Source organism: Thunnus thynnus, chromosome 10, assembly GCF_963924715.1.
Source record: "Thunnus thynnus chromosome 10, fThuThy2.1, whole genome shotgun sequence".
NCBI classification, from domain to species: Eukaryota; Metazoa; Chordata; class Actinopteri; order Scombriformes; family Scombridae; genus Thunnus; species Thunnus thynnus.
In genome coordinates this window covers 3,142,928-3,164,257 of record NC_089526.1, presented here as the reverse complement: position 1 = coordinate 3,164,257, position 21,330 = coordinate 3,142,928, and the positions used below count along the sequence as shown (strand labels likewise).

The 21,330-nt window shown below is 36.5% G+C and overlaps 2 protein-coding genes and 1 non-coding gene across 3 annotated transcripts in view; all 3 read left to right on the top strand.

Moving 5' to 3' along the window:
• The window catches only part of zgc:113232 (uncharacterized protein LOC541546 homolog), a 42,878-nt gene extending 41,020 nt beyond the window's left edge, over window positions 1-1,858 (top strand). The window contains exon 26 of the mRNA XM_067600419.1: window positions 1,038-1,858. Coding sequence (XP_067456520.1) covers window positions 1,038-1,243 — 206 coding nt within the window. The 3' untranslated portion in view covers window positions 1,244-1,858. The remainder of the gene's footprint in view (window positions 1-1,037) is intronic.
• Window positions 1,859-5,557: 3,699 nt separating this feature from the next.
• cd83 (CD83 molecule) lies at window positions 5,558-15,643 on the top strand. The gene is made up of 6 exons (XM_067600420.1): window positions 5,558-5,675; window positions 10,022-10,133; window positions 10,346-10,482; window positions 11,483-11,711; window positions 13,282-13,385; window positions 13,623-15,643. Exons 2-6 carry the CDS (start codon window positions 10,091-10,093, stop codon window positions 13,782-13,784), a joined length of 675 nt encoding a protein of 224 aa, XP_067456521.1. The 5' UTR covers window positions 5,558-5,675; window positions 10,022-10,090; the 3' UTR covers window positions 13,785-15,643.
• A 3,908-nt stretch (window positions 15,644-19,551) lies between these two features.
• trnas-aga (transfer RNA serine (anticodon AGA)) lies at window positions 19,552-19,633 on the top strand. The gene has a single exon. It is a non-coding gene; the product is annotated as a tRNA-Ser (tRNA).
• The last annotated feature ends 1,697 nt before the right edge of the window (window positions 19,634-21,330 follow it).

Here is a 21,330-nt window from a genome sequence, read left to right as displayed (position 1 = left end):
TACTTTCAGTTTTATCTTCATTTAGTTCCAAGTAGTTATTGCTTATCCAATTTTTAACTGTCATTGTCAGGCTCAAGTGAAATATACAGCTGTGTGTCATCTGCATATCTATGAAAATTATAATATTCCCTGATGATATTACCTAGAGGGAGCATATATAGTGAAAAAAAGGAGTGGACCAACACAGCTTCCCGGAGCAACACTGAAGGGCAAATCATGTTTTCCTGATGCATGATCTCCAATAGCAATACCAAACATTTTCTTCCTGAGAAGTAAGATCAGAACCAGTTTAAAACAGTTCAGGAGAGCCCAACCCAGTTCTCAAGGCGATCTATAAGCATATCATAGTCGACTGTGTTGAATGCATCACTTGAATCCAAAAAGGCATCAGTGCTAATTCTGATGTCACTGACAACTTTGACTGTGTTGTGGTTAGCTCTGAAACCTGATTGAAACATTTCAAAAACCTTTTTCAAGTACCTTGCTTAAAAAGAAAGATTTGATATAGGTCTAGTTTGTCTTGTTTTTAGTTGAATATAGATGTATTTAGGTGTGGTTATGATTTGGCAGATTGCTGTCCGTATGAACATGTTAGTTTCTGAACATAAACTGAAGAGTTTCATCCTCAAGTGAGGATGTTTTGTTGGTTGTTTGTGTTTGCTTTCTGTGTGAAAACAACGCAAATGTGTCACAATTTGCGTCATAATTGTCACTGCTGTGTCAACTGTGTGAATAGTTTTGAAGATGTGGACTCAGTATTGAACCTTGCATGAAATCAATCGTAAAAAAATGTAATATAGTCTACAAATTGTGCAATATCACATATCACATGTAGAACTCCTCTTTAGAAAATATATAAGATACTGCAGTAATCTTCTGTTTGTTCTATTTATCTAATTAAGTGTAAAATTTACTTTTATATTAAAATGAATGTGACATTTTGTGCCTGTTTCTCATCTTGATTCCTAGTGAATAAGTGACCAGACTTTCTTCAAGTTACTCTGCGGGTTTATACATGTTATAAATTCCTCTTCCAGGTTTTCCAGGTCACCCAGCAGAACCCAAAAATGGCATGGAGGGTCCCCAAGGTCCCCGCGGCTTCTCTGGTCCGATGGGTACGTCTGGCATGGTCGGGGTCGCTGGCGTGCCAGGATTTTGTGAGGCACGGGACTGCAGCATTCATGCACCGGTGATGCGCAAAGAGCAGGGCCTGGTGAAAGGACCTGCCAGTTCCAAAATCTGAACATGAACATGAGCGGCGAGGACCTCTGTGAGATTAGAGGGTCTGGGATTCACTTCGTGGCAACTTCAAGTTTTATCTCATTAATATGCCAGCTGACATGGGAGCTGGGTACAAAGAGGAAAATTTTTATTAGATTTATGACAATGGTTCATTTAAAAACGGTGACTGATTCTATCATAACGTTGACTGTTGTTGAAAATGTCAGTGGGCCAAGTATAGTACCATGGGGAACTCCGCCAAGAAATATTGAGCTGAATGAAACCAGCAAAGACTTTTCCATCTGAGCCAGACAAGCCTTCAAGTGAGCTTTTGACATTTTAAAGTTTTTTTTTTTACTTCATAAAGACATAAAGATCCAAACTCTGTCAATTTTTACCAGAAACAATTAAGTCTGATGTGTTGTAATTTGATTTAAAAAAAAAAACAAAGAAAAAAACACTAAATGATTCCCCACTGAATTCTTCATTTTGCTTTAGTCTTTGTTTTCTTTGGTACCCCAAAGTGACTATAAAAAATGAACAAAAATAAATAATGCTGTGTAAATATTTTGTAAAGTATCTCAAATACATGTACTGTGCTCTGAAATATGTTTCAGATAAACTGTCTGTTTTTTTTAATCCGAGTCCTTCAGTCCTTCACTTTGAATGTCAACCCCACATTTCACATTATTGTGAATTTTAATCATCTTGCACATTTTCCTGAGATCAGTCGTTAGCTATAGTTGGCTGAAAACACAGATTTACTATATTTTTAAATGTTTTAATAAATGTTCAAAACATGTAGCAACAATGTGAATCTGACATCTGACCTGCAGAAGGGGGGAAACGTTGACCAAAAACTTTCTCTGATATAATTAAGCCCAATGACACAAAGGGTGTACATAATGTTTAGTATCTTTGATTTTAACTTTACAAATTGTTAAATCTGCCAATAGTAACAGAAAATGTTATGCTTAAGAATAATTTAATTTCTTCAGTGTACATTTCTGAAAACATCTTGACATTCACAAATAAACATTTGAATAGTAATGGATAAATATTCATATCAGAATCTCCATACTTTCAATAAATTATGAGACAGATTGCAAAAAAGCGTAAAAATTTTTTTTATTTCCTCTGTCTTACAGACAACATGACAGCAGCAACAAATAGAAAAGATTGCACATACATTTTGGTCTCCACTGTCAGATGAAATTGTCTCTCAGGATTTGGCAGTGGTCAAACAGGAATGACAGCAAGATACAGTACAGGGATAAAAAAAAAAAAAAAAAAAAAAAAAAAACGATCAAATGGGATAAAAAGAAAATGGTTCAATAGTTCATTTTTCCAGCCAGGTTTCACATTTTTCAACAAACAGCTGAGATTTTGGACTGAAAATTCACATTATTGCAATTTACTATGTTAATGGGCTAAAACTGGTTACAGGCAACAAAGAAAATCTATTTTCAAATATAAAAAGGCACATTTTAATGATTAAAACCCAGAAACAATGATAGCACCATTATTATTCCAGTAGCATTCACAATAACGCTGCAGATTTGTGATCTTATTTGGCTCATTTTGAGAAAATGTCCCATCAGTGATCAAGTCAGTCACTGTGTTTTTTATTGGAGCTTTACTATTATTATCTGTCAGTGTTAATGCAAAAATCAATAGTGGTGAGAACATTAATGCCCAAAAAAGAAAAAGAAATTAGTGGAGTACCTTGTCAGTAAATTCCACAAGCCAGATTTTTTTAAAGGTCTAAAACAGTCGTAAAAGCAGGAAAGAGCATCATTATCATCATTATTTCATGCAAAAACTTGTCAGACTAGCTAAATATATGTTATATTAGGTTAAACTGTGCTGATTGCTTGGCTAAATGCTTTTCTGTTTAATTAGATATTCAGACCATTTGTTAAGGGATTATTTTATTTTAACTGGAGATAAACTATCAGAAAATTGTGAGGTAGAAAATATAGTGTTATGAAAGTGCAAGTTAAGTTTCAGTTTTACATACAATTTAATTTAAAGAAGAAAAATAGATTAAAAAAAGATTAATTTTGGGCCTATTGAAAGTGCATAGACAGTGTTTTACATGTAGTGAAGAAGATGTATACATTATATTATAAACATTACATGTATATTATATAATGTATACATCTGCTCTGACCCAAAAAATGTTTTAATACTTACACTTACTTGGTAAGATTGGTGAGATAATTGGATGTTAACTTGTTAATACTGAACTGTTTGCAATCGATCGAGGTTCACCATCACTGATATTCACTAATAATATTAATAATATTGCGTGATTGTAATACTGTAGATTAGAAAAACCTGTTCCTCCGTCCTCGCATCTCTCTTTTTGCTTAACGAGAAGTTAAGCAAGAAAGAGAGATGCAAGTGAGGGGAGTGAGGAGCGACATTATCTGAATGGAAAAACGAAGTCTGCAGGCAGCTGCCACGAGCCATCAGCCCCAAATTATGGTGAATTATTCATGGATGGTAATTCATTGGCTAATCTATAACAATAAGCCATCAGTGTTCATTCACTGGTCATCCTTTGGCTATGAAGCATCACTTATGACCTGTGAAATAAAGCTGCAATCAACATTAATTTCATTATCAATTAATCAGCCAATTAATGATAAACTGTCAGAAAAATAAGTTTAAAAATGCCCATCAATATTTCCCAAAGCTCAAGTTGTTTTGTCAGACAAAGAGCCCAAAACTCAGATCATAGAAAATAAAGAAGACCAGTGAATATTCACACTGCAGAAGAGAAGGCAAAAGAATTTTTGGCACTTTTGTTTTGGTTTTTTGGTTTTTTTAAATAGCTTTAACGATTAACCTTTTTTTTTTTGTTTTGTTTTTTTAAAGCTGTCATATAATTTTCTGTCGACTAATTGTTTCAGCTTTAGCTTAAAGGGAATGAGCTTAAACATCCCTTTGCAGCTCAGATAATGTCAGTTGGGTAAAAACTGGTTTTAAAATAGATATCTTCTCTGTAGTTTGCCTGACAGCAGAATGTCCAGCTGCGACAGACAAGAAGAAGAAGCAATAGAAGCAATTATAATCTTATACTAGTTGGTCTCGACTACTGTCACTGAATTGGTATTTATTTGCTCTCCCACATCATCTCATGATCTGATGCACTTTCCTGCTCCAACACTCTTGGACCTCCTTCAAGTATTTAAACACACACATTTTTAACATTCATTCAGTTTGATTTTTAAGGAATTGTGACCAAGATATGTACTGATTGGGACATTTTACAGTGCAAAAATAATGTTCAGTGCTATACAGGTTTATTATTATTTATCAGCCATATGTTGGCTGACAGTGTACCTGTACAAATACTAATTAGTGGACTGTCCAGTGTGCTTACGTGAGAAAAACTTCCATTTTTTTTTCACTTCCTTCATTAATTTTGCTCATAAGAGAGACAGTTGAGACTGAATCTGAGAAACAGCACCTCCAGCACTTGAATGTTCTTCACGGCAGCCATGTTGGGGCTGTAAACTGATTGTCAGTCAACAGAATACAGAATATATGTGGACAATTTTGTGAGCTTTTATTGACTGTAATTAATCAATCATCTGATTAATTTTGGCTTCAGATTTTGGTTTGTCAGGTAGATAACCGTAATATTTGGACACCTAACATCGGTGGCTTATAAATATAAAATTGGCAAAGTATCTGACTATATCTATGTAAACATTTAAAGTTTAAAAATCCCTTTTTCTAATTGCTACCTGACACAAAAAAATCCTTTTTCTTCTTCCCTGATACCTTTTATACCTGGGCATATAGGTTGCTGCAACTTTAACAACTTTTGTTTTAAGTTGAAGTTTGAAGTTACAATACTTGGAACAAAGTGTTTAAGCATGCTGCAGTATAAACTCAAACATTTAGTGTGTTTAGCCCTGAAAGATGCACAAGTGAAATAATATCAAGGGAACTAATGAGGCAAAAAAAATAAATACGTGAAATTAAATGAAAGCACGTGTTGAAGAGACAAAAACTTATGTGCATGACGTCAGTAATTGCAGGTTATAAAAGTTATTAGTCATAACATTCTCTTGTAAATAGATATTCACACTATAAATATAAAAATATAATTAAACATATTTTATATTATTATATTTCCTAACACTGTCTGCAAGACACTGCATGGCGAGTCAGTGAATTCCTAACGTATGAATATATATTACTTCTGCTGCCAGCTATGTGTCATAAAAACAGCGACTTACTAATAAAGTGCGGAAGACAGGAAGCAAGAGCACAGCGCCATGATTAGCAGCAAACGGTCTTCGAGCTTTAAACTTCTGGTGATATTTCATCTGACTTAACAGATCCTCCCTCTCTCAATACAGCTCAAAGAGTCCACAGATCACCGCCGCCAGCAGCAGCAAACCATCAAACCCTGCAGTGGACGGAGAAGAAAACAGGTCAGACTTTCCTGTATATATTACCCATGACACTAAATTTAGCCTCAGCTAATCTCATAACAAAACATTTTACTAAGAAAAAGTCATCGAGTGAAGCTTTAAAAAGGTAAATTCCCTGATCTTGTTGTGGCGCTTACATTTCCTCCCAGCTCTTTTTATGTTTTCAAACACAGTACAGTTAACAGCTGAGTCTGAAAACATGACTCAGACAACTGATATCACAATTAGTCATTACTTTTTGGAGTCAAAAGTAATGTCAACATGTTTTTTTTTAAAATGTACCGTTTAATGTACTTAGTTACTATCCGCCACTGCTTCCTGAGTCCATGTTTCAAATCTAAAATTTAATTTAAACACACTTTTAGAAGTCAACCTGTTGGTATACGTATGTAAAACTCACCCTGACTTCCAGCATGGTTTAGTGTAGAAGCAGGACATGGTTGACTGCGGTAGTGGATCCTTTTCTCCTGAATCACACCCGTCCCCTGTAAATAGACGAGTGAAGATTAGAGCTGAACAAAAGACAAATTATGCTTTTATTGCTTTTATTTAAGCGTGTCAGATGGATTCATTTGGCCAAATACGATGAAATCACACTTTGAGAATCACAGTAAAAGTGCCTGGATTAGATTATTTTACTTTTCTGTTTGTGAATGTTTAACCAATACAAACCAGTATCATCATAATACTGTTCCAAGGCATCATCCCTACTTATCTAGCTCTACTAGTCTTACAGGTAGAAAACTTCTCACATCTTTCTCTGACCTATTTTAAATCTAAAAATCTAAAAAAAAAAAAGTTGGAAAATTGGAAATACTGGCAGTGTTAAGGTACACATACAAAGTTAGCTTAAATATCAAAATGTTGGTGACATACATCTTTGCACACGATGGTGGCATTAACGTCAACGCAGGAGTCCAGCATCATCTGTCCTCCTTCAATCTCTTTGCATGGAGAAACGTACTTTCCATTGGACGCGGCGAATGGCTGCAAAAAAGAAACAAACAAAAGTCACTTCATGAACAGTAAATGAGGCGTTTAAGTTACTCAGGGTGCCGACTCAGACTGTGAAGCGAAACAAAATTTCACAGATTTTCACACCTGTGAGGCAACACATTCATTTAGGAGAAGAGGAGGCAAAGACTGTGATGGATTCATTTTGTTTAAACTCATCCAAATCACAGCCGGTTTAACACAAGTGACATGAATGGACCAAGTCAGCTCCAATTCAGCTGGCCTGCACCACCAGCAGTGAGGATGACGCTGACTGGTCTGTAAACACTTTGAATGGAGTCACCCTTTTGGCGGATATAGAATTTCAGGGCTATCATAGAAAACAACAAGTATGTAGTATTTTTGTAATGATAGCACCTTTTTGTTTGATGAAAACACAATACAGTGAAAACCTCACTGCTAGATACCACTAGATCCTACACACTGGTCCTTTAAAAGATTACATTACATTACATTACATTTAGCAGACGCTTTTATCCAAAGTGACGTACATATGAGACTAATACAACACAAGCAGGGATCTAGTCAGGAGACAACAACACCGGTAAGTGCCATAAAGCTTAAGTTTGGGCCCAATAGGACGTAGATGCCAACAGGCAGTGCAACAAGGCAATGATTAGAGTCCACAGAGTGCATAGAAGCATGTTTTTTTTTGTTGGTGGTTTTTTTTTTTGTTTTTTGGGGTTTTTTTCTCCCTACAGTTCATCAAGTGCAGAGGTGTTTGTGAAAGAGCTTGGTCTTTAGTCTTTTCTTAAAGATTGAGAGGGACTCTGCAGATCGAACAGAGTTTGGTAACTCGTTCCACCACCGGGGAACTACAGAGGAGAAGAGTCTTGCTGGTGACTTGCTGGACCCTGTTGTGGTACCAGACGCCTTTCGTTGGTAGAGCGTAGTGGGCGGGAGGGAGTATAGACCTGAATGAGGGAGTTCAGGTAGGCAGGAGCTGCTTTAGTTGCTGTTTTGTAAGCAAGTGTCAGGGTTTTGAATTTGATGCGGGCAGCAACTGGGAGCCAATGGAGGGATATGAACAGTGGGGTGACATGTGCTGTTTTGGGCTGATTGAAGACTAGACGCGCTGCCGTGTTCTGCAGCTGATTCAGAAAGCTGGTGCTCGAGTCCTCACTAAGACCAAGAAAGTGGATCATATCACTCCAGTACTCAGATCTTTACACTGGCTTCCTGTCTGTTGTCGAGAACTGATGTTACTAATTTTTGGAACACAGCTTTTTGTTGACTACTGCACGCAGGGTTATTTTTACCTTGTCGTTGATGCTCCAGGTTGTCTCACAGCGTGAGTCGAACTTGATTCTTGGGGTTCCACAGCAGAAGTAAGAAGAGTTGGTCTCCATCACTTCTGAGGTGTCACTGAGGCACCACACAGCAGCTGATAAATACAACGAAGAAGTACGTTAGGCTTGTGAATGTAAAACCAGCTTCTCCCATTTTTTTCATTATATTTAAATCCCCAGAACTTAGCTTTTCTCATACAATAATAATAATAATAATAATAATAATAATGAACTTTATTTCTATAGCTCCTTTCAAAACCACAGTTACACAGTGCTTCACAAATTACAATACCATAATATAAAGGTGCAAAGATAGCAAACATGAAGAGATAAAACAAAAATATTAAAACAATATCACACACAGAAAATGCAATAAAAACAGGGATTTCAATAAGTGGTCAAACATCTGATAGATGTAAAACAAAACATGAAAAGAACAACATAAAAACCTTTGAATAAACATTATAAAAATATACAAGCATCAGTCTGTACAGGTGGGTTTTTCAAAGTTTGTTAAATGGAGGCGCTGATCTGATACTGAGGGGTGTCGGTGCAGAATAAACAGAATAAAGGCGTTAACAGTTCTGAAATGTAAAGCAGAGCCGGACAATGTAGGGATTTAAAAGTAATCAACAGAATCTTAAATTGAATTCTGTGACAGATGGGGAGCCAGTGTAGTTCAGCCAGGACTTGAGTGATGCGTACCTTTCTGCATCATCTGTAAATGGACAATTGCTGCATCGTTTAGACAAGTGGATGATGAACTGCAGTAGTCTGGCTGGGAGGAAATGAGGGTGTGGATGTTTTTTGGGGAGCACTGGCGATATTTGACGCTGGTAGTATGTCTGATTTGTAAATAGCAGGACTGAACAAGACTGTAAGTGTGCTGATTGAAGTTGAGGTACCGATCAAAAACAACTCCCACGTTTCTAGTGTTTCATGTTAGTTGTTAGTGGTCTAAGGTGGGTGGGTGGGTGGGCGGGAGGGGCGACACTGTTAGAAATATGATCAGGACCAATAACCAGGACTTCAGTCTAACCTGTGTTCAGTGACAGGACATATCTATATATAGAAAGAGATATATATATATTTAGCACATACAAGACATGGTTTGTTTGGGTTTTGTTGGTTTTCTTTTGACTTATTTTTATCCAGACAGGTTCATGATTGATGAATACATAACACGTCACTGACAGTGACGTGATGGCGGGGACTTCCTAAAACGATAATAAACCGGCTTCTTGTTTCTGTAAAACTGTCCAGGGAAAGCACGGGGAAATCCCAGAGGCAGCCTGCTCTCACTTTACACTTTATTAACATAATATCTTATCACATAGTTAAATCGTTAACATTAGCTTTGCATAACATTTTTATGATAAAGCGATTCTGTAGGCTAATATTAACCAAACGAAAGGTTAACAGCGATCACAAACCATAAACATGCACAAGACATAACTAATATTTCTAGGCAGGTATTCACACTATAAACACGATAATCCGTCTTTTCAATATCTGTCAGTTTACCGAGTACAGGAACTCGTGGACATATTTTCTAAATTTACGACAATTTTGGGTGCAACCGGCATACGACATTTTACATGCAAGTTATTAATAAAGTGCTAAAGTGTGCTAAGTGTTAAATAGGCTACGTGATGTTTGATGTTTGTGTGTGTGATCATGATTTCTTTCATGCGGTTTGGTTCGATAGTGCGTCAAACCACGTGCGTTGGATTAAAGCCGTTTTACATCATCATAACGTTTACTAAACACACAAAAAAAAACAATCTCAGCTTTGTCATTAAATCCTAAACCATACTCACCTAAAATGATAAGCGGAGAAAGGTATATTTTCATCTTATGCTGAGTTGTTATTATTGTTCTGTTAGGTTTGCAGCAGGAGTTCCCCCCTCCGCCTTCTTCCGTATGAGTGAGAGGCGGGACTGGAGAGTGACAATGATCTTTATTCCGTTTCGACAGTAGTGAAACTAATTTCCTTGTGACTGGGTGTGAGTATATAAGAGCAAACTGTCTTTCTGTCGGAAGACTCTGTCTGTGTCTCTCTCACAGCTTTATCAACGTTCTTGGTGAACTCCTGCAGCCGTTTATATCATCATGACTCCACATTTACTGAACTGTGCTCTGCTGTTGTCACACTGTAAGTACTTTTTAATTTACTTTTTGATATAGGTATTGTCAGGCATACATGATATTTGTGAAAACTAACAAAAGCTGACTGCATTTTTATGTGATTTCTGTTATTATCATGATACAAAGTGAAACTAACCTTGATCAAATGAAACAGAATCTAAGCTGAAACATCTTGTCCTGAGGGTTTACACCTAATCTCTGTGTTATTGTGTTCCTCAGGTGTGTGCCTTGCTGTGGGGATGTCTGTCAGCAAGGACATGATGGAGGTTGTCTCCTATTCAGGTTCAGACGCTCCTCTGCAGTGCACTGCTAGATACAAGCCTGGAGTCCAGTACAGAGCAGTGAGGTGGTACAAGGTAAAAATTAACTTATTTCAAGGTGTTTTCATGAAGACTGCAGCTCATATTGTCATAATGTCATTGGTTATTATCAGAAGACTAAAATACTTCATCAGAATACATGGAAGGGAAACTGTCTGATTTACTGGAGACTTAATATTAAAGGCTGTCGTTGCTCTCAGTTTGCCTAAAACGAGATCAAATGTAATATGTGAATGTATCACTTATATAACTGTCTTCTGATTGGTTATATGGTAACCAATCAGATGCAAGTATGGCCCAGTTGGTTGACGTTTGAAAAATGCCATGCCTCCAGTACGTCAGAGCTTTAGAAATACTTTCATAACAGCATTATATATATCTTTAAACATTCATTTCTACATTTGATGTGTTAAACATAATATTTAAGCATTGGAAGTGTTATATTAAGCATTATATATCTAACAGCACAACATGTTTAGATACAGGATTCTTTTAAAAGTCATTTTCCATTACAATGGTCCCTCAGCAAGTCTATTTATATCATGAAAATTCAGTTTTGACATAAAAAAACAATGTATTGGCACAGTATAAAAAGTTAATATTTGTTAATAGATGTAAGCAGCCATTCTGCTGAGAAAACACAGGTGTATAGTAACAAATACAAGGTGCACCTGTGTTTTGTGCCTCACAGGAACTGTTTCAAGGCTGCTCACAGAAAGTAGAACGATAAAATGAGCATATGACAGTTCTGTTGCTGTGATCAATGTTTCATTAGTTAATCCCTGTTAAAATATTGCATCTCTTCAGTGTTTTCCAGTTCTTTTTAAGAAAAAACTACAAATATCAATAGAAATCTAGTTGTGAGATTTCACAACTGTCAGAATCGAAAAATGTAGGTAGCAGTGGTAATTATGGTAATGGTGGTGTAGTAGTAGTAGTAGTAGTAGTAGTAGTAGTAGTAGTATCGGAAGTAGTACTCAGTCGTGTTGTAAGGATCATGTTATTGATGAGAAGCCGGTGGGTCTGATCTGTACAGGTCGGAGAGCCTCCATCACCTCGTCTCAGCGGACTCTTGACCAAAGATCTTCCCAACGGCACCACCAGATGGTACTTAGGCTTGGACAGGGAGGTGGAGCTGCTGGACGAGACCCGCAATATCCTCCTGCCCAACGTGACTTGCAGTGACAGCGGCGTGTACATGTGTCGCCTGGAAGCACCTGTGGGAGAACAGAACCAGGAGGGGCAGATTCTCCTCATTCTGGCAGGTACGGTAAAGTCCTTGGATGTCTCATGTGTTTGATCATTTGTTGCTCGGATTCCACAAGCAGATTTTCCAAACTTTCCTAGTTCTCTGAGGGGAAACGAATAAAAAGACCCCCTGAGGCATCGCAGACTTTTAAATTTAAAGAAGGGAACTTCCAGACTCAAGTGAGCTATCATATTCTGAACATCGACTGTAGAAGCACTTGGATCTTTGGCTTAAGGGTTGGAGCATGTGTGCAAGAGGTTGAATCACCTGTTAGTCATGCAAGCACACCTGCTCTTTAAACATTACTAACTTCTTAACGGAGCGTCGCTTTTTGTAAAGTAACCATCAAAAAAACACTTTAAGGGAAGCCGAATTAAGTATTTAGACTCTTGTAGGAAAGCAAGACTTGACAAGATGTTTAGCAGGTATAATGTCACCATGTTCGCCATCCTGAGTACAGCGAAGAAGCTTTGACCTGAAGGTGGTGCTAGAGAGACATGTTTGAAAGTTTTTCCCACTTTCTGTGGTGGACACATCAACTATTGGTCATTAGAGAAACTTAAGACGCCTCCACGATTTAGCAGATTCATGCTTGATTTTTAGACACAATTAGTCTACTGTTAGAGTAAAGCTATAATGTTCCTGTGGAGCAGTTTGGCTTGCAGCAAGCAGTCAATTGCAGAAATACAAAAAATGCATTAAAAAAACAGCCATCAGTACTAAAAAGTACGCTGTTGTCATTGTCACTTTTCACCAAAACCATCATAAAAAGGCAGAAAAGAAAGAAACTAGAGTCCAGGTGACACTGAGTCCACAGCTTGTAACATAACAGGCCAAATTACATTTATTTGTTTAATTTGTTATCAAAGCTACCATTGATTCATTTTGACAGCATCCATCCATCGAACCCACAGCAAGTAATGTTTAGTTTGCCAAGTCAGCCCATCAATAGGTTTCGACCTTTGATCCAAATTATCTAGCAGGTGATTTCTGGCCATTACTGCCCTGCTTTGCTGAAAAATCATCCTTTTCTAACTGTAAAAACCATGTCTGATTTCAGGCACAGAGCAGTTTTAAATTCATATAATACTTAATTCAACTTTTCAGGCTCACAAATCTTTTTCCTGCTTTAATCCCTGGGAAAAGCTGAAATTCAACCACATCTATTTAACCAAAAAACCAGTCACCGGATGAATGTGTGGAGTGAGAAATCATTTATGTTTATTTTAGATGTACAACGCCTAGTTTAATGAGTTGTTTATGAGGCTCAAGAGGCAGGAAAGAGCTCCAAATACAGCACTACTCATCATCTACTGTGGTTCACTGATTCGGTTTGTTTTACAGCTGCTGGGCTCTATTTCGTCTTGTGTTTCGGAAGCTTTTTACGAGTCTAAATGTGCCTCAACCTATGAAACTAAAACCTTGTTTACTAAAATTACACCACTCTGGATGTTCCCTCTGGTGAATTCAAGCAGAAAGTCCTAAATGAAACGTGAGCATCGTTGGTATCATGACCTGAGTCACTCAGGGTTTGATGCATTTCATTCAGGTTCAAACTCGAATAACCTTATAATTTTCATTTTCAGATTGTGCTGACAACTCCACAGAAGAACTGATGACCGATACTTATTTGGTCATTTTAGCCACTGCAGTGCTGATGTTTGCACTCGTGACTTTCCTAATAAGCTATGTAAGTAGTTGAATATGCTTACACACACACAAATAAATGCTTTATTCATTTTCTTCCATTACAACATTCACACAGTTTAATGTAACACAGCTTCTTTAACAACTCAGCTAACATGGATTCATTTAATGATCAGTTTGTTGTACTTTAATCTATAGCCACAACACAAAACTATAATTATTGCATATTTCATCTGTATTCATCTAAATCTAAAAGCATTTTCTTGTGTCTCCACCACAGGGCAGTCTTAAGAATATTCTCAAAGACAGAAGCAAGACAATACTAAAAGAAACTTTATTGGACGCACCGCTTAAGCCACTTCAAAAAAAGGACTTAAAGTTGATTTATACTTTAGGTCCAAATGTGTCTAAAAAACCTACAATGAAGCACATATGTGTTTAAAGTTAGTTCTGGAACGAAAACACAGCAAGAGGAGGAGTTCCTGTGGAAGCACAGGCAGGAAGACCATCTGATCCACATTGATTTGACATTATAGTATCTTTTACTTGTCCTTAGTTGGTGTCACTTCTATTAATCATTTATAGTGAAAGGAAAACATGGATGTATAGCTTTGGAGCAAGAAGACCGTCACCTTCAAACTTGTTTACATCATCACCTGTAGTGTTCTTACCACAGCAACAAAGAATAATATTTTTATGAGCTTTTATGCGGATATGAAGAGTGACTGTACGACCCTTAAACACAACAACGGACCTTAAATCCTCAAAAACAAAAAGGACAAGAAGCAACTCCTGAACTCTTTAATCGTTAAAGCAAATGTGGACACAGAGAGGGATCCTCCGCCCAAGACAGTCAGGCAGTACTGACGAGCTGGACGCCGACTCAGAGTCATCATGGAGGGGCCGGCGTTGGGGCCGGCGTCATGGACGGACTAACCTGCGAGGGGCCCCGGGGGGCAGAGACGAGACGCTGGGCCCCCAATAGCCTGCTGTTCGTCCCCCTCCCTTCGTAATATGAACAGTTTTTATCAGAGATTTGCTTTGTGATCATTTTATCAAGCAAGTCAATTTTATTTGGAGGAATATATGACTTTGTGACTAAAAGTCATCTTTAATACAAATGTGGAAACAAAATAACAAAATACTGTGTAACATTTGTAGCTCTTATTGCAGCTTTTTTTAAAGCTTAAAATGTTGATTGCACTCAAATAAAAGACTTGGTTTTTTTGTAGCCAAAGACACCTGATAGCATCTCACTTGACAACTTTCTTTAAAAAATTAATTTTCTCAACAATTGAACACAAAACTAATTGAAACACCACAGAAGCTCAGACAAAGAGTGAGGAGAGGGGAGAAAACAAAACAGGTTGTGCTGTCAAACACAATCCTGCCTGCCAAATATAATCCTTTCTTCAGTTGGGACAATGGCTAATTTGAAAATGTAGTGCAGTAGAGTCTGAAATTGGACAAAATGATCTTAACTAAGTTTCTCCTGAGCTTTCAACTGGAACTAACAACTGAGCAAAATCTGAAAATGGAAATCTGATATTTGAAAAAGCTAAAAAAAAAAAAAAAAGTGCACTACTCCTACTTTTTCCAGGGTCAAGAATTTAGTTAATTTACGCTGCAGACTCATAAAAACCGGAAACATCATGTCAGTTACAGAGCATTATAAAATGTGTGAACATTAGTGACACCTCTGAATGTACTGAAGTGTTTTATCGCTAATTAATTCAACTTTCATTACAGTTATTGTGCTTTAGTGAGACGCCCACTTTGCCTGATTGCTCACGTCACTTTATTCTACGTTCTTGTCAAGATCCCAAAGTTAAAAATAAAAATGCTGAATGTCGAACTGCATTGTAGAGTTAAAAACGCCATCAGGAAATTAACAAGGAAATTAAAAATCATCCGTGTCCTGACTGCTTATCGTATTTGTCAGTTACTATGATCGGAAACGGACACGGGTGAAGGTTAGTGTATCCAGATGTGACAGATAAAGTGGCGTCAGGAAAACCCCTCTGCTTTATGATCCACAACAGAGGCCAGCTGTTTTTTTTTTTCAAACAGGTCTTTTTTTTTGTATTTCATTTTGAACACAAATGTGATTTTTAAGTTCTCATTTTCTTTTGTTTATTCTTGGCGAGAGGAAGTTCTATTTTAGACTTGCATAGTATTTTATAAGAAAGACTATATTCAGACTGTCGATCTGTATCTGATTGTGTTGTTGTTGAACTGCGGAAAATCAGACCTCATTTATAGAAGAACCTACGGTAGAGATCCGATTACAAATTTACGGTACCGTGAGTCTGAACATCGTCTGAACAGATTGACACTGATTTTTCTATCCTTGAAAATCTCAGACCTACATCAAATGCTGGTGCAGGGAAATTCAGAATTAGGGCACATGTAGCTGTAGTAACTTTAACTTGTGCCCTTTCAAAACAGGAAGTGAAAAAAGAAAAACGAGATAAGACGCCTCTGTGCTCTTTACTTTAACCCACTGGGGAAAACCTGAGAATCAGTCTCGACTGTGTTTTTTTTTATTTACAATGTAGCACTTCTCTTTTGAAAGCATTGAGGTCATGCACTGGAATATATGGTACGTCACATGTTTTTTAGGCCATGAGCTATTCGTTGTATATAAATACGGACAATGCGTCTCCACTTCCTACCGCTATGTAAAAGTGAAGTCAAAATTTCTCCTTTCTGGGAGCTGCCAGCTTGTGTAACGTCAATCATGCTGTTAATCATGACGTCACACCCCCTTTTTATATTGTCAAATGACTAATTAAAAGCAAACTTAACAGAAAAATGAGCGCTTGGACTAACAGCGTGATAAGAACAACCTAAAATATTCATATACAGTCAGTGGACAGAGGCGAGGTATTGAGCCCAAAGGAATGAATGAAAACGTAATTATGAGTCTGTGGATGTAGTGATGTGTGTTATATGTATGATGTTGTTGGTCTGTTGACGTTATGATCACAGATGGTTTGCCGGTCTTGTTTTAGTGTTTGAGCCAATAAAGTTGTGAGGAAATGGATCTTGTCAGTCAGTTTTGAAATGAGAAGAGTAAGTTGAAGAAGTTTGATGAAAAGCTGCTGATGTATCATATATATATATATATATATATATATATATATATATATATATATATATATATATATATATATATATATATATATATATATATATATATATATATTATCATTGGTCTGAGATAATTATCTTTAAGTAGGTCGAAGGTCTGAGCACTAGTTTCTATTTTTGAAAAAGTGTTCCCTTAAAGTTTGTTTTAAGTATAATACATGTAGGCTTCTGGGTTCCTGATGTTCGGTTTAGGGATGCAACTAATGTGTATTTTCATTATCCGTTAATCTTTGGATTATTTTCTGAACTAATCGATCAGTTGTCAGTAAATGTTGAAAAATGACGATCAAGATGACGTCCTCAAATGTCTTGTTTTGTCCACAACCCAAAGATGTTAACTTTACTGTCACAGAAACCAGAAAATATTCCCATTTGAGATGCTGGATGAAGAGAATTTTGACTTTTTTTTCTTCTTCAAGAATGACTCCAAACGAAAAAAGTTATGAAAGGAAAGCCATGTAGGCGGAATGTCAGCAGAAGTGACGTTTCATAGGGGAACTCAGTCTAAAGTGTTGCTGTTGTTGTCAAAATTAAGTTCCTTAATCTGTAAATTGTGTGAAACGCTCTGGCAGTGTGTAAGAAATGATAACGTTTGCAGTCAGAACTAAATTGAACAAAACAAAAAATAACTAAATAAAATAAAATAAAACTTATAAAACAGAAAACAGGAAGGAAAAAAGGAAAAATAATCTCCACACAGTAATAGAAAAACAGAAAATATTACAGCTTTGATTTGGAGCATTTCTGTTGTGTCCATTTCATATATGCAGAAAAGATTTACAGTAGCAATTATGTGTTGTTGTAAGATCGTATAGTTGTAATACAGTGTTAATATCACATAATGGTATAAACATAGAGAATAAAGCTCATAGAAATCGTATGTAATTAATAATCACAGAATGCTATTCAATAATTAACAATCAACACTATCAAAGTGGGGTTTGATATAAAAATAAAAATCTTTGCTTAACAAAGGAATCCTGAGCTCGTTTTGCACGTGTTTTAGCACAAAAAACATCACTGTTATGATGACAATACTTTATACTTAAATATCACTACTGTGGCTGCACTATGGCTTGTGATACTTGTGCATTTAATAAAACTGATTAAACAATATGGATTTGTGTGTCTTCTCATCCTTGTTTTCATGTTGTTTGTAAGTCAGCTGAGCTGCATCATCTTCATCAAGTTTCATCCAAATCAGACCAGGTTTGTTGCATTTATGACCTGTCAAAGTTTAAAATGTTTTAATTACATAATAACTTTTAAAGTGGTACTCCAATGATTAAGCATTTTACTTTCATAAAGTTTTGGGCCTCATGACATACACAGAAAAAAGAAAGGTCAAAACTGATGCAGCAGAGGTCAAGATATCCAGACTTTTAGTCTCTAGTCAGGCTCAAACTCCAAAACCCCCGGATCCTACACTTCCCATAATGCAACTCGATAGCATCTTTTAAGCAGGAGTCGCATTAATTTCTAGAAATCTGACCTCCATATGTAAAATGTTGGAGTTGGAGTTTCCCTATAATTAAATCAGACTGACATACATTGAAATGAGCTTCAAGCACAAAAACCGAACCTTCCTGACATCATTGTGTCTCTCATGGTGCCTTCATGGGGACTCCCTTTGGTTAAAAATGAGACCAAGGTTTGCACACCTGTGCTGCTGTTGTGCTCTCTTTGCAGCACAGGTGTGCAAAAGCAGCACAAGCTTTTTTTTTTTTTTTTTTTTTTTTTGCATCTTCCGTAAAGAGAAACGAAAGCTTTCGGCCTACATCTGTTTCATTTCCTCAGGCACTAACACATCCAGCTATGCTTTGCTAAATTTGTACTTTCCATCCCACATACTTAACATTTAACTGTACACATAAAATACCCATGAGTAATTATATGAATTCAGCAGGACTTTTTAAGAATAACACTTCTTGTAAACAGAGACGTGGCAAGCAGAAATGTATAATCTAAGATTATCAGATTATTTTGTCACTAATAGGAGCTGATGTGTCTACAGTGTATCATATTGTTGTGTCTTTAGTTTTTACAATATATTTTATTTATAACTGAATTTTATTAATATACATAGCTCGTCAGCTACTCTGTAACATACTGATATTGTGTTATCATTTGTTGTATTTCCAATCAAGGTAACGCAAAAAAAAAAGGTCAACTCCGGGCATCCTTGATGAACTTGTCTGTATTATGACGTCAGAATTTTTCTGCATCTTCAGCAAAACAGTGAAACAACAAACGCTGATTCACAAAAGACCTTCAACTCTGCTTTTATGAGGATCTGAGAGCAGCTGGAAGTGTTGATATCTTTAAACTTCAAACCTCTTCAGCATGGCTTTTGATTAAGAATGATTTATAGACATTATTTACTTTATTTTATTAATTTATTTTATTGTATTCATGTTGCAATATATTTTTTTATTGGATCAATATTATTATTTTCCCTCTTATCAAATGTATTTACCTTTTTTAATCTAATTTTTATTTCACTTTTTTATTATTATGATAGGTTTTGAATCCATTGAATATTGTTATCAGCTTGTCAGTCATCTGTGAAGCACTGACCTGTATGAAAGGTGCTATACAAATATACAAAGTTTGATTGTATATAGAGGCAGAGTAGGGCAGGTCATGACTTCGCCATCCTAGGAAAATAAAAGTCACCAACCGGCCGGTCATCAGTCACGTGATGTGGTCACATGAGATGCAGTCACATGACTGTCTTGCTTGAGCATACTTCAGTGTGAACCATTGATTGTATAAATACAGGAAAATGCGTGAACATTCTGCCGATAATGGCATTCTTAATCGTTCATTTAGTAGGCAGTATGCGACTTCAACCGTGATTAATCCAGACATCTCTGCTTCCACTATCGGTGTAATTCATAGATGTATTATAAGAGCTCTTATTATACATCCATGGTGTAAATGTGTTCAATTCCATTCTGCCACTGCATCAATGGAGGCAACGCCAAAGAGTTATTTCACTATGATGGATGTATTTTATTCTTTAAGTACGTATATTTCAAAAGCATTGATAGCTGGTTGTCGTGGCCGAGTGGTTAAGGCGATGGACTAGAAATCCATTGGGGTCTCCCCGCGCAGGTTCGAATCCTGCCGACAACGTAATATTTTTTTTGGTGACTCCAAATTCTTTACAGTTTAACTTCACCTTTATTCGCATTAAAGCATGTACCTTAGCGGTATTATATGTTAGCATTTCGGTCTGTGTTGTGCTCATGTAAGGCTGACGGAATTGAGAACTGATAATACTTCCTTTCACATTTTCAAAATAAAATCCTTATTAATAAGGATCAGTCCTTATGTAAAAGTGTTAAAACCATAATGTAAAGTGGGGTGTAAAAAAAGCCCTACCAGTTTTTATTGTTCGGTATATCTTAATCAATACTAAGGATGCAACTAACAATTATTTTCATTATTGATTAATCTGTTGATTGTTTTCTCAATTGATTAGTTCTTTGATCTATAAGATGTCAGAAAATGGTGAAAAATGTCAATCACTGTTTCCCAAAGCTGAAGGTGATGTCCTCAAATGTCTTGTTTATTTTCCCGACCAATAGTTTACAACCCATATATGATTAAGTTTACTGTCACAGGGGACTAAAAAAACAGAAAATATTCACATTTGAGAAGCTGGAACTGCAGAGTTTGGACTTTTTTATTTTAAAAAAATTATTCAAAATGATTGATCAAAATAGTTGTCGATTAATTTAACTACCATACGATTAATTTAATTTTGGCAACTAATTGATTAATTGACTTATAGTTGCAGTTGGAAATAAAAGACAAACAACATACAAAGCAGCATATTAAAAAACTCATTATTAATTAATTTTGCACATGCATAGGCCCATTTGCATGGGTATTTTCAAAATTCATTTAGGCTAAGTATAAATAATGTATGTAGCTTCCAAATGACATTAATTTAACTCCGTATGTTATTTCACTTCATTTAAACTGTTCTGTATATGTTTTCTCACGTCTTATAAGAGAGAGCCTGGTGCTGCTGCATCCAGCTGCCTACAGTTGGATGTTTGAGCTTTACTGTGCAGAATGATGTATGTGCAAAGTTTGTTTTCACATTAATCTGCTGATAGTGAAAAGTTTCTCTGTGCTCACTGAAAATCTGACTTTAAGGGGTGGACTTATGAGAAGGTTTCATGACATCACAACTAATTTGGAGCCAATCATGGTCCAGTACACAACTTATGCAAGTGTGATGTGGAAACTTGAAGCTTCCAATGTACAAACACTGAGAGTGGACTTTACAGTGAAGGAGGAGACATCTTATGTCCAACAAGAAAACTTTGGAAATCAACAATATTTACATATTTAAAGATTCTGGAATTTTTAATGAAGGAGAAGAGTAAATGTAATTTTGGAGCCCTGGAGCAGCCCTGGAGGTTGCTGCTTGTCTGGAGGTGATCTTTAAGTAAATTTACCTGCTAATACTTATGTCCTTTTACTTAGGTAGGGTTTTAAATGCAGGACTTTTACTTGTAATAGAGTATTGTGAGCACTGTGGTGTTTCTACTTTTACTGAAGTAAAAGATCTGAGAACTTCTTCAAAACATTTTAGGGCACTGGTCCAAACTCTGTTTTGTGCAACCGATTTTATTTTAAGGAAATCAACTCAGTCTTTAATGAAAATCTTAAGGTGTTTTGTTTAACCGTCCCCAGGCCAAAATAGCGAGTATTAGTCTTCCGTTAAGATGGAAAGTAGTGAGTGTGCGGTTGAGAGAGAGAGAAAGCGTGTTTGTGTGGCGAGGCTGGCAAGAATGAACAGTGTGTACAGTTAAGGC

Excerpts from the sequence above, each read along its gene's own strand:
- cd83 (XM_067600420.1), top strand. The coding sequence starts at position 10,091 with ATGACTCCACATTTACTGAACTGTGCTCTGCTGTTGTCACACT. Across the intron at positions 10,134-10,345 it reads TGCTCTGCTGTTGTCACACT|GTGTGTGCCTTGCTGTGGGG; the intron begins GTAAGTACTTTT and ends TGTGTTCCTCAG. Across the intron at positions 13,386-13,622 it reads TGACTTTCCTAATAAGCTAT|GGCAGTCTTAAGAATATTCT; the intron begins GTAAGTAGTTGA and ends TCTCCACCACAG.